The sequence below is a fragment of the Mastigoproctus giganteus genome, chromosome 10 (genome assembly GCF_048544385.1).
Source record: "Mastigoproctus giganteus isolate SK-2022 chromosome 10, ASM4854438v1, whole genome shotgun sequence".
In the NCBI taxonomy this organism is placed as follows: Eukaryota; Metazoa; Arthropoda; class Arachnida; order Uropygi; family Thelyphonidae; genus Mastigoproctus; species Mastigoproctus giganteus.
The window spans coordinates 94,850,735-94,863,207 of record NC_143584.1 but is presented as its reverse complement, the minus strand read 5'-3'; the positions used below and the strand labels follow the sequence as shown (position 1 = coordinate 94,863,207).

The window sequence follows — 12,473 nt, the reverse complement described above, 5'->3', positions numbered from 1 at the left end:
CCCAAGCTATCAGTTTTCCGACCCACCTAACACTGCCTCGATAGCATCAGCAAATATTCTTGCACCCTTTCTATTTAAGTGTATCCCATCCCCGTAGAAGCAGTCTCTCCTGTTAACAAGTACAGTCCAGGATGAAAAAAATTCTATCCCTTGAGCCTTGCACAATCTTTCCAGGGCCGAATTGATCAATAAGGCTCTCATCATATACTCCCTCCTATCGTGTCTGGGCAGAATTGCAGACACTTTCAAATTCAACCCTATTTCACGGCTTTTTTTCAACAGTGACCTGTACTTGTTAAGCAATTCTGCCGGTCTCCTACTCTTGATATCATTAGTGCCAACGTGTACAACTATATCACCTTTTGTGCCCTTAAAAGATGATATCTGCTCTACAACGTCATCAACCTTTGCCCCTGGCAGACATACCCTGGTCCTGTTCCACCTATCCTTTTTACAATCTGTGCAAGGTCATTAGTAATTGCAAAAGCCTGAGCATCACGACGAGCTGGGTTGGTGTGACTATAAAATGGAAGTTAGCTGGTGTTCTGGACATTAAAATCATCAAGGAAAATTACCTCACTGTTAGGAAAGTTGGACTGGAGAAAGTCAAGTTGTAAAGAGAGGAAGTCAAAGAGCTCCAAGTGATTAGTGGAGTTGGGAGAACGGCAGAGACAACAGATGAATTTGCCACAATGAGGTAGAGAGATTTTAAGCCAGAGAAGATCAAAGAGAGGAGATTCCAAGTTGCCAAGTCTCTGACAGGGAATATCAGAATGGACATATGCACAAGTATGACCTTTGAGGCGAAAGGAATCATACAGTGAATAATTTGGGCATCTGAGATGAGCAGTAGTTGAATCAACCGATAACTGAGATTCTTTCAGAAAAAGTACATGGGGTTTGGCAGACTGCAAGTGGAAATGGACATCATTGAGATTAGAATTAAGACCACGTATATTTGTGAAATGAATTAGGAAGTGCTTGGGAGGTTTAGATCTTTTCGCAGATAAGCTTGCTCTATTAGTTTGACAATTCATGGTGTACTCAATAGTAAGAAAAAGTGGGTGGGACATGCTGTATGAAGTAATGAAATTTTTGGACATGGCGTACACATGATAAGAATATACCCAGATCCTTGACATAAGGTGGCCTCGACAATGCTCCCCGCATACACACTACTCGGACTCCCTCCAGTCACTATCTGGCAGAGTAGAAGTAGCAAGATTATACACTAGCTGATCTGGAAGCCTCCTAGAGAGTTACCAATAGGTTCGGTCCGGTGTACTAACTACTGGCCGGCCTGCGAACACCGTTTTAGAGCTGTACCCTCGAAATGTAAGGAATATTGGATCTTTCCACGATGTTCATCATAACCTCAAAAGTCATCAGTCATACTGCATGATGGAAGAGATAGGGAAGGGTTAGTGTTTCTGCTTTTATCTAACAGGATGTCATTTTTGTAAGCAGCATGTCTTGAAGTAAATGACAACCTTTACATATGTGCAGTGCCGTTTTTCCCCTGGTGGCAGAAATTTAAACTAATTTTTTTCTTCTACAAATCGCTTCCCCATACCCTAAATGACATACCGACCAATTTTCACACTGCTAAATCTAACCGTTTTGACACTAGGGTCTCATGATTAGGAAAACTTATTTTATAACAATCCAGTACGTGGATCTCAAGAAAGCTTTTGATACTGGTGCACATGGAAGACTACTGTACAAATAGGAGCAGTATGGCATTAAGGACAAAATGCTGCTATGGATAAAGAGATGGTTGAGTGGGAGAAGACAGAGAGTGGTAATCAATGGACACTGCTCTTTGTGGACTAATGTTATTAGTGGAGTCCCACAGGGTTCATCTTTGAGTCCATTGTTTTTTGTATTTATTAATGATATTGATGAAGGTATGTCAGGCTTAATATCTAAGTTTGCAGACAATACGAAAGTTGGCAGAGTTGTTAATGATACTAATGACAGTGTGCTACTGCAACCGGATCTAGAAACATTGAGCAAATGGACTGAGGTGGCAACTGAAGTTTAATGTTGACAAATGTAACGTACTGCATATTGGTAGCAATAACCCCAGAATAACATATAAACTGTGTGGTACCACTCAGAGTGGTAGAGAATGAAAAGAACCTGGGGGTAATTGTGCAAGATATGAATTTTTCTGAGCAGTGCAGGTTGAGTACTGTATACAGGTCTGGAGGCCTCATTTTAGGAAGGATGTAGAGCTGCTAGAACAAGTACAGCGAAGGGCAACATGATTAGCAAATAGAAGAAAGGGTTGCTCTTACGAAGAAAGACTTAAGATTTGCAAATTGCAGTGTCTGTTGACTAGACACCTGCGAGGTAATCTGATTGAGGTGAATAAGGCCTTGAATGGTTTGAGCATGCTCAATGCTGATGGGATTCTTCCTCTTACCCAGATTAATCACTGGAGGAGACATCAATTCAAATTGAGGAAAGACAGTTGTAGAATAGATGTGTGGAAATTTGCCTTTAGCCAGCGTGTGGTTGATTGCTGGAACAAACTTCCATCTGCCATTGTAGAAGTGGACAGCTTAAATAAATTAAAGGCAGAACTAGACAAACATTTGGAGCAAATGGCTTGGTGAAATGGAAAGGGTTTCTTTTTTTCCTTTTTTTTTTTGGCTGATGTTGTATAAGCTTGCTTTCTTGCATCATATGCCTCTACTAATGCTAATACTTTAGGTAAATTTTACCAATTGTCCGTTTTCAGCTTGCTTAGGTATGGTAGGAATAGCAGACCACCTTGAACATGGCAATAACTGCCAGTCCCACTGACTGTATAGTGAAGTTGTTTACAACAAAGTTAAAAGAATGCTAACATAAACGAACAATTTTCATATGTCATGGGGCAGGAGAACTGAATAAATGTAGTAAATGGTTTTTATTGATATAATGAAAGCTTCTAATGAGAACTTTGTTACTACATATTTTGCACACATTGTTTGCAGCAGTTTCTCGATATTGCTGATAGATGATAAAAGAAATTTGTCTTCAAATAAAAATGCTTCTGTTTTTATAATATTTATAAGCAGGTGAATGTCAGAATATTTTCTTATGTGTGCCATTATTTCACTTTGCTGATCTAGAATGAGCACGGTTTTGTTACTCTACTTTTTCTTCACACAGTGAACACCTTAATCCTAGCAGCACTTATTATTAAGTGTTTGAAAATATTTTCAGCATTTTCACAAATCATCATTGCTATGGCTCAGGCAAGTTAAATGTTGGATGTATGTTCACCTGTATCAAATTGTTTTACTTTGAATTTCACAACAGAGACTGTTTTCTGTGAACTTAGCCACATAAATTTGTTGATAAGACATATATATAGCTGTAAATATGTATGTCTGACATATGTACTTGTCCATTTTCCATACAAGGTTTGTGGAAGTTTTAATGGGATTTGTCTAATGTTATTCTCACAGTGAACAGTAAACTCACAGAGAATTAGCAATAATTACTCTACACAGGCACAGGAAACAATGCACTCTTCTTCCCTTACAGAGAAAAATAATTGCCATCCTTCAGTTTTCATAATGCTATAGCAGTGAAACTTTGCAAATCATACATCATATCAACAATGTTATAAAAGAGTGATGTCATTGTACAAAACAATGTAAATAGAAATATTGTAAACAGAAGACTACCTGTATAATGATTATGACACAAGAAGATCGACCTAAGTAAATGAGTAAACCAAATTTCTCATTTTTATAATAATGAAAACATTTCTAACAATTCCTCTGAGCACATCCACATAAACACTTTGTGCTTGTGTGGGTACACTGAGAGGATTTGTGGTGTACATATATCAGTCATTGCTCTACTATTTATTCACCTTCTCCTGTTGATTCCATCCTGGAAGCAGTGTTCACTGTATCTCCAAAGAGACAGTACCTCGGCATCTTGAGTCCTACCACACCTGCCACACATGGACCTATAAAAATAATAGCAGTAAAAAGTATAGTTAGAGGAAGGGAATGCAGTGGACATGCTTTTTGGCAAAAAACCATGTCTACAGAAGGTGGCATGGCATACTGCATGAGAATATGTGTTTATGCTATTTAGCCCACTTACCAGCTACTGAACACTTAATGATTTTATGGGGTCCTTAATACTATACCCATGATTACCAAATACTTTGAGCTAAATTTTTAATTCTTTTACCCTTTCACATAGGAACACTAGGAGAGTGCCTGAGGTAGAGTCCTTCATTGGGTTGGGTACTGCAGGAACCCACAGGTCACCACATATGGGTGAGGGTTGCAGGTCAGATCTTCAGAAATTTTGCAGTTCATGCATCAACTGCACTTCCAGTTTTTGAATGTAAATAATTTAATATGATAACAGAAATTAATATACCAACTCATATAAAGGACTAGTTTTATTAGTTTTTTTTCTTGTTCCTAAGTAATGTATCATGGTTTTATTGTGAAAATTTTCATCCTGCAGTGGGCTGATAATGGCTGTACTTTACTTTTACTTTTTTTTTTACTGTACTCTGCTACTCTGATATCATTATAAATTTACATATATTACATAAAAGGTAAGATTAGTTTTCTAGATTTAAAACTATTATTTTACCTTCCCCATCACCATCCCTCTATTAATATGGCATCGTGTCAGACATGAAAAGTAGTTAAAAAAAAGTTCCTTTCTGGTTTCTGAATTCGCTTATTATGATGTTATTATTATTATATAATACGTTAGTAATGTATTACTAATAAAACTAGTGATGTAAAACTAGTAATGTAAAGTAAAATAAAAAATTAGTAATGTAAAGTAAAATAAAAAATTAGTAATGTAAAGTAAAATAAAAAATTAGTAATGTAAACACCACCATATAAAGCCAGTGCTGCAGAATTAGAAATTGAATCAATGCTAAAAATGAAATCTTTTTAACACAAAACCGAAAGGAAAACATCACTAAAAGTTTCTTTAAAATTGCAGCTTAAAAGGATTCTAACTTTTTAAGAAGCATTCATTGCAGGGAATTCATAATTATTATATAATTTAAGTAGCTTATGGTCATACAAACAAAATCATCTGCATTTTCATTTTTTACTATTTATTAACATTATTTTCACAAAGTGTATGCTCATGTCCAGACTTCTTCAAGTAATAAGAATATAAATATTGAATTAAGATTTGATTTCAATTTAATATGGCTCATAGGCAACATAGCATTCATTATAGATTCTTTCAAAGTAATAAGGATATAAATATTGATATAACAATTTGATTTGATTTCAACTAATAACGCATGAGCAACTTAGGCCATAGTGTGCCAAGTCAAATGATATAAAGACGTGAGATATATGAATATATAAAATAATACATATGATTAAGAAAAACAGTATTTAGAGTTTGAAATCAGGGCTGGAAATTGGTGGGGGGCATTTAGGTAAGCACACTCCTCACTATGGCAGGTAACATTTTAGAATATAAGTGATGTCCAGTCTTTATCAGCTACATTTCATCCTCTCTAATTTAATTCTTTCCATTTCTGCCAACAATACAATACACAAAGCTTTCTGCATTTGGATATATAATCCAACTAAGAAGAATACAGCAAACCCATAAAATGTTGATGTCTTGTTTCTGCACAGCAACTTGCCAAAAAATTTGTAAAACTAATTATATTATGAATAGGTTTAATTTTTTTTCTGAATTTAATTTTATTTTTTTATATACACACACAATAAAATATTAATATTATTGATTTATTTATTTTGATTTTAAGCTAACTACTGCATTATTACTGAGAATGAGTAGAATATTTAATACAAATTTTCTTAATATGTCCTTTTTTTTTTTTTTTTTTGCATGTGTTATGGGTAGGTTTAGTTCCAGTTACTGTGGGTGCAGGTCTAATTTGGTGGACCCATGCATGACTAGCCCTGGGACAATTCCTAAAAGTTTATATTATTTTCAATATTTTATTAACACATCACTAGGTCAATCAGAATATCCAAGTGACACTTTTTTTTTTTAATTGTCTCTAACTGTGTATAATAAAGCATTAATCTTAAGTAGAATTTTATTAATTTTTCAATTATTATTTATTTATTATAGAAAAGGCCTGCGTGTCAGGGACCATATCAACAATAAAATTACCTGAGATGACTGACTGAACTTTATTAAAATAAATATACAAAGTGAGTAAAAGTTAAAAATGAATACAAATAATATACTAAAAAGGATAAAAATATATCAGGATAAAATATGTTAAATCATAAAATATAAGCAAGATAAAATCAGTTAAAATAAAAAATGTGATTACTTCAAGGTGGTGCACCTTTTCATTAACCAAATACTGCATGGCACAATGTGCCATAAATAGACAGTTTATCATGATATAGGAATGAGGACAGTGATTCCCCCACACACACAGTGATCTGGCAGTGATAAACAATGTTCTTTGGCAACAATATTCCAGGTGCAGCAATGTTTGTCAAATTGTAGGATGATGGACTCCATAATAGGGCAGATATGCATACATTTATTGTGGTTGAAATTGGGGCCCACCATAGCAAAACGAAGTGCCTTGAGCCACAAGGAAAAACAGAAATTGTGCAGGCAGTCAATAATGCCACTGCTATATCAGGGATCAAGTTTATCATACTGTTCATTTCAGTAATGATCAGCAACAGTGGACTGAGCAAAATTGGCAGTGCCGCAAATAGTTATGTGCACCCACCCTATAATGGAATCTGCCATCCTGCAATTTGATGAACGTTGCCAAGCTCAGAATATTGTTACCAATGCACCCTGTTTATTGCCACTATACCCTGATTAGTTGTATTGTGTGTGTGTGTGTGTGTGTGTGTGTGTGTGTGTGTGTGTGTGTGTGTGTGTGTGTGTGTGTGTGTGTGTCATTATGTCCTCATTCCGCTATCACATGACAAACTTGCTATTTATGCCTTATTGTGCCATGCACTATTTGGATGATGAAGAGGCACACCACCTTGAAAGCTTCGATGTTTTTGATTTTAATGTACAGGTAGCCCTCAGTTTACGACAGGGTTCCGTTCCCGAAGGAACTGTGGCAAAAAAAATTGGTGTAAAATGAATCTAATTATATAATGTAAGTCGATGAGAAGTCAGTGATTTACATTCCAGGCCCCTCTCAAAATTGACATAAGTAATATAATATTATATTTAAAACTCTGAAATGAATGCTATGAATGTAAAAACAGAATTTTTATGAATATAAATCAATTAAATGTAATACAGTATAAAATAACCAAATTAAATTAAATTAAAAAAATAAATTTTGTACATTTACTTTGATATGTTCGAAAGTTTTTGTAAGCGCCACTGTAAGGCACCTGCATTGATCTTATTTTACAGTGGTGTAATGCAGAGATTTTACTTCTGTGATGATGTCTCTGGTTGAGGATCTTCCCTTTTTTTGAAGAAAGCATGCATTGTTGACTGTCAAGATTTCCTCTATCTTTCTTTGAGAATCTCAGAATAAGGGCCAATGGATACAGTTACATTCCTTTTCACTTTCGCACTTCTCTCCCAGTCGTGGTCAATCTCACAGAGCTCATTTGTGAGAATCTCCATGGTTGAAAGGATGCACCGTAGATCATTTCTATTCATAGATTTTAGAGGAGGCTCTTCATCTTTATCCTCCTCTTCCTCCTCCTTCTGCTGGCTTAGTTCTTTAGCCAATTCTTCCAAGTCTTCATTGAAAAGCTGCTGTCCATGGCTATCCAACAGCTCTGTTACATCTTCACCTGTAACCTTGCTCAATCCCTCCTCTTATGCCAGCCTGCTAACATCTTCAGCAGTGTTCTCCACTGGCTCTAATCTTGTGAAGTCGTGCATAAGTTGTGGGAGAAGTTTGTGCCACACTTCATTCAAACCGTCCTCCCAAGTTGAGTTGATGTTATTATTTCGCTTCAAAATGTTGAATGAGTGCCAATAATCCTTGATAGTTTTGTCTGACCTGTCTAAATCTCTCCCCATTTCCATGAAGGTTTGGTGGAGGTAATAGGCTTTAAAGGTTGCTATTACCTCCTGGTCAATTGGTTGAAAAACTGAAGTGGTGTTTGGTGGCATGTAAACAACTTTGACATCCAGAGATGTTCTGACTTCAGCAAGGTTTGCAGGATGGACAGGGGCATTGTCCAAGAGAAGAAGAGCCTTGGCTGGTAACTCATTCTCTTGACAAAAACAGAGCATAGTAGGGCAAAAATAGTTTGTGTACCAATCCAAGATTTCTTGTATCACCCAAGTCCTCCTGTTTCTTTTCCAGTAGACTGACAACATGGCTTTGTTTAGGCCCTTGAGAGCACATGGTGTCTGTGAATGGTATACCAACATTGGTTTTAATTTTAAAGTGCTATAGACATTGGCGCCGAGCAGAAGCATTAGCCTGTCTTTTGCAGTCTTGTAACCTGGTGCAGACTGCTCTTCATGGTCAATGAAGGAATGTGATGGCAATTTATTCCAATAAAGCCTTGTCTCGTAAACATTAAAAATGAGATCAGGAGGATAATTACCCTCCTTTACAATAGCTTGAAACTCTGCAGGAAATGCTGCAGCTGCATCAGCATCTGCACTTACCACTTAATTTCACACAGTGGCACTTACTTCGAGATTTAATTCACATGAACCATCCCTTGATACCTAAAAATGTCTCATCACCACCCTCTTTTTTTCTTAAGATCTTCAAAAATTAATTGCATTATCGGTAATAACAGCTTTAGTTAACAGAATGTTTTTTTTTGATTTACGTTATCCACCCACAATGACAATAATTTCTCCATATTTTCTAAAAGTTCACTTATTGTTGTAGCATGTTGCATTGACTGTTTTATTTTATCTGCATTTTTCATTATGGTACTCACAGTTGATGGAGGCAATTTCATACTTGTACACACACACTAGGACATGTTTGACCATCATCCCTTATACGAATTACCTCCATCTTTTTTTCCAATGTGATTGATCTATGTGACTTTTTAGCAACATTTTCACATTAACTTGACTTTACTGCACTTCTCTTATAGACATGGCAGCTCTTATTTTATTAATTTAATCAAAACTCACAAATTGACACTGTAGAATAGTGGCCCAACAAGAAAACTGAGTGTTCCTCTCTTCTTATCTCTGGCTATCTCATCCCTGATTGGCTTCATAGTAGGTGGGGATAGCTCTCATCTCTGATTGGCTCTGTTGTTTCTTTACATTATATCCAGTATTTATAGTTGCACATTTTTGAAATTTTTTATAGTTTTTTGATATTTTTGGTCTTTTGGTTTCGGAACAGTTGTTATTGTGAATCATCACAAAACAAACCATCGTAAACCTAGGGCTGCCAGTATTTATCCTGTATATATATTTTCATCCTTTTTAGTATATTATTTGTATTAACTCTTATTATATTTTTAACTTACTTTTACTTATTTTTGTATATTTATTTCAATAAAGTTCAGTCCGTTATCTTGAGTAATTTTATCATTGATACTAATTACTTAAATTTGAAGTGCAATAAATTTTGTAGCAGTAGGATCCCAAAATTCCAGAGCATCTAATGCCCCAGCCAATCTAAACACACCTGGTAATAGATCTTAGCTTAATTATTTATAAGAATAAAAATATTATTTTCTTTGTCAAACAAGGTGCGCATCATGTCCCTTAATCCTTCAGTGACTTGGTGAGAAAAACTTCTTCGCTGTATGGATTTAATCTGTCTGACTCATGGGAGAGAAAAATGGATGGCAGAGACAAAATAGAATTTAACAGTAAATCAAGATTTGTTAATGTTCATGGTAATGTAATGCAAAAAGTCTCAACAAAAAAAAACAAAACAAAACCACAGATCTGCAATATTGTTCAAACCACAAAAGTGTTTTAAAAAGAAATTTATGTCCTTCAATTCATCATTTATGTTCATTTAGAGTGATGCTTTTCTATGCAGTCTATAAAAATAAAAATACACTAACATTTTAATGTATGTTACACAGAGATATTTTTTAGATAGTATGAATCAGAGCTGTACTACTCAATGAGGTAAATTACATATATTGAGGTAAACTCCTCTTATTATTTTACTAACAGAGATATTTTTTAATTTTTACTGCTAAAAAATGCATTAAAGTAAAGACAGTCTTCAAAGTTGCATCATTTAAAAATCTAACTCACAGAAATTGTAACAAACAACTCTTTTCACTTTTACGGAACATCACTATCCATGTTAAGTCCAACAGACCACAACAGAAATTATTAGTATAGGTCCTAAATTGAAGCCTACTGACAACTAATTGATACAATATAAAAAAGATGGTGAAATGGTAGGAAGTTAGCAAGATTACCAACAAAATCCTGCATAAAATGAGTAATGGGCAAACAAAAATATTAATGCATAGGTAACGAAGAAGTATCCATATATTTCCTAAACTAAAATCCACTACAACTAATTAATACACTAGCAAGAAGACAGGGAAAGGGTAGCAAGGTACCTTACATGCAAACACAATACACCTATACAATAACAGATTTAAACGTTAGCGGTAAATGGTTCAAGAACTCTCTGGGGTCAGTAATTGGATACATGTAACCAGTGGCAGCTCGTGACTCTGATGTTTAGGGGTGCTGCATCTTAAAGTTACATTAAATTGCCTTGATTATAAGAGATGTAGACATACACAGTAATAATAACAAGCAAGTTAAAAATACTACAAAACATTAACTAGACATTTACCATTAACAGACTTGAACTTTTATTTAAAAACAAAATCCATTCTTCGGTTTTTATTTGTTGAAAATAGATTAATAACTTTTTCATTCAAGTTTGGTGCACTGTTGACCAAGCTTTTCTCTATTGAAAGCATTACTTGAGCATTTTGGCCTTTCCTGATTCATAGTGCTTAAAAATGTTTTTATTCTTTTTAATGTCGAATGGCAGCGTTCGGGCTCTGAAGTAGTCATCAGAATGGTCAAAAGAACTTTTATGAGTTTTGTAAGTTCACCAAGAACTTCAGCTAGATTATTTTCTGAGATAAATTTCAGCAAGTCACTTAATTTAACCCCAGGGGCTCACATCTGGTGAGTATGGGCTTGGCACACCCAGGGTCATGAGCTGGATACCATCTTTCTTGGTGATTCCCTTCTACTTTTGTTTGTCTCTCTCTCTCTCTCTCTCTCTCTCTCTCTCTCTCTCTCTCTCTCTCTCTCTCTCTCAGGGTAACTTGGGAATTTTTTTTTTGGCTGGTGCAGCATAAGCCTCAGGCTTCCTTGCACCATATAGCTAATAATAATAATAATAATAATAATAATAATTTGCAATAATTGTATAGATCATGTCTGCTATAGAACACTTGTATTCCATAAGAAGTTTTTCTCTTTCAATCATGAGATATGCCTCAGTAGTCTGCCATACCTCTTCCATGGGCAATTTTGTACAAAAAATAACAAAGTTCTCCTTGTTAAGCAATTTAGCAGCAATTAATTGCTTTGTAAAAGAATATCTCTCACCTATGTCAACACTTATATAGTTGCATACTTCCTTTGCTTCAATCATGAGTGTTTTTGAAGGATTTTCACTCAGTAAAGTGAATTCCTGATTTTAAGAATGGCATTCTTAAAGTTTCTTATATATTCATGTATTTTAACTGCCTCGGTTTCTCAAGATTGCATTTGATTATAAATAACTTCCATGTGAGGCATTATCTGATGGAAAAGTTCTAACCAGAACTCGAATTTTTCATTACTCAAGATGTGCAGAATTCCAGTTGCTTCTGAAATTGTCCTATCTGCATTTGCTGTTGCTTGTAGTTCCTCCATGCACATTTTTAAGGATTCAAAATTTTCATAAACGCTGTTCACGGTGCGTATATTGAAGTTCCATCTTGTAGGGAAGATCGGGCAACACTGCTGTCCATATGCTTTCTGAGAACAGAGAGATGCTGTGGTGATCTCGAGAAAAATGTCGGTATCGACATGAGGTTCGAAAAGAATATCCTTGAATCTCGGGTACTACTTGCTGCATTTCTCATCATCAGATTCAGTTGGTGTGCATAGCAGTGAATAAAATGTGCATTTTTGTACACTTCTTTTATTTTAGCCCGAACTCCCCCTTTCTTGCCTTTCATCACACTTGGGCCATCAAATGTTTGAGCAACCAGTTTTTGAGTATTTCCTTCGAGGATTATGTCTAACTGATCTAGAATGCACTTCGATATTCCATCTGCCGCTTGGTTTTCCGGAGTGAAAAAACCCAAAAAATGCTCAAAAATGTCTCCATTCAGTTCATATCCCAGAACAGTTACCATTTGTATATGTTCTGAAACATCTGTTGTGTCATCAACCATGATAGCTATGAATGAAGCTTCTTTAATTTCTCTTTTTATTTCATCCCGGAATATCTGAATAGTTTTTGAAATACCTTTAAATGCTGCATTACTTTCTAAATGGTTCTTTAA

The 12,473-nt window shown here is 35.3% G+C and overlaps 1 protein-coding gene across 1 annotated transcript in view; it reads right to left on the bottom strand.

Annotated features, from left to right (window-relative positions):
* The window catches only part of LOC150079165 (guanylate cyclase 32E-like), a 333,869-nt gene that overhangs the window by 42,769 nt on the left and 278,627 nt on the right, over nt 1–12,473 (bottom strand). Inside the window, exon 19 of the mRNA XM_090383559.1 lies at nt 3,875–3,973. Coding sequence (XP_090239685.1) covers nt 3,875–3,973 — 99 coding nt within the window. The remainder of the gene's footprint in view (nt 1–3,874; nt 3,974–12,473) is intronic.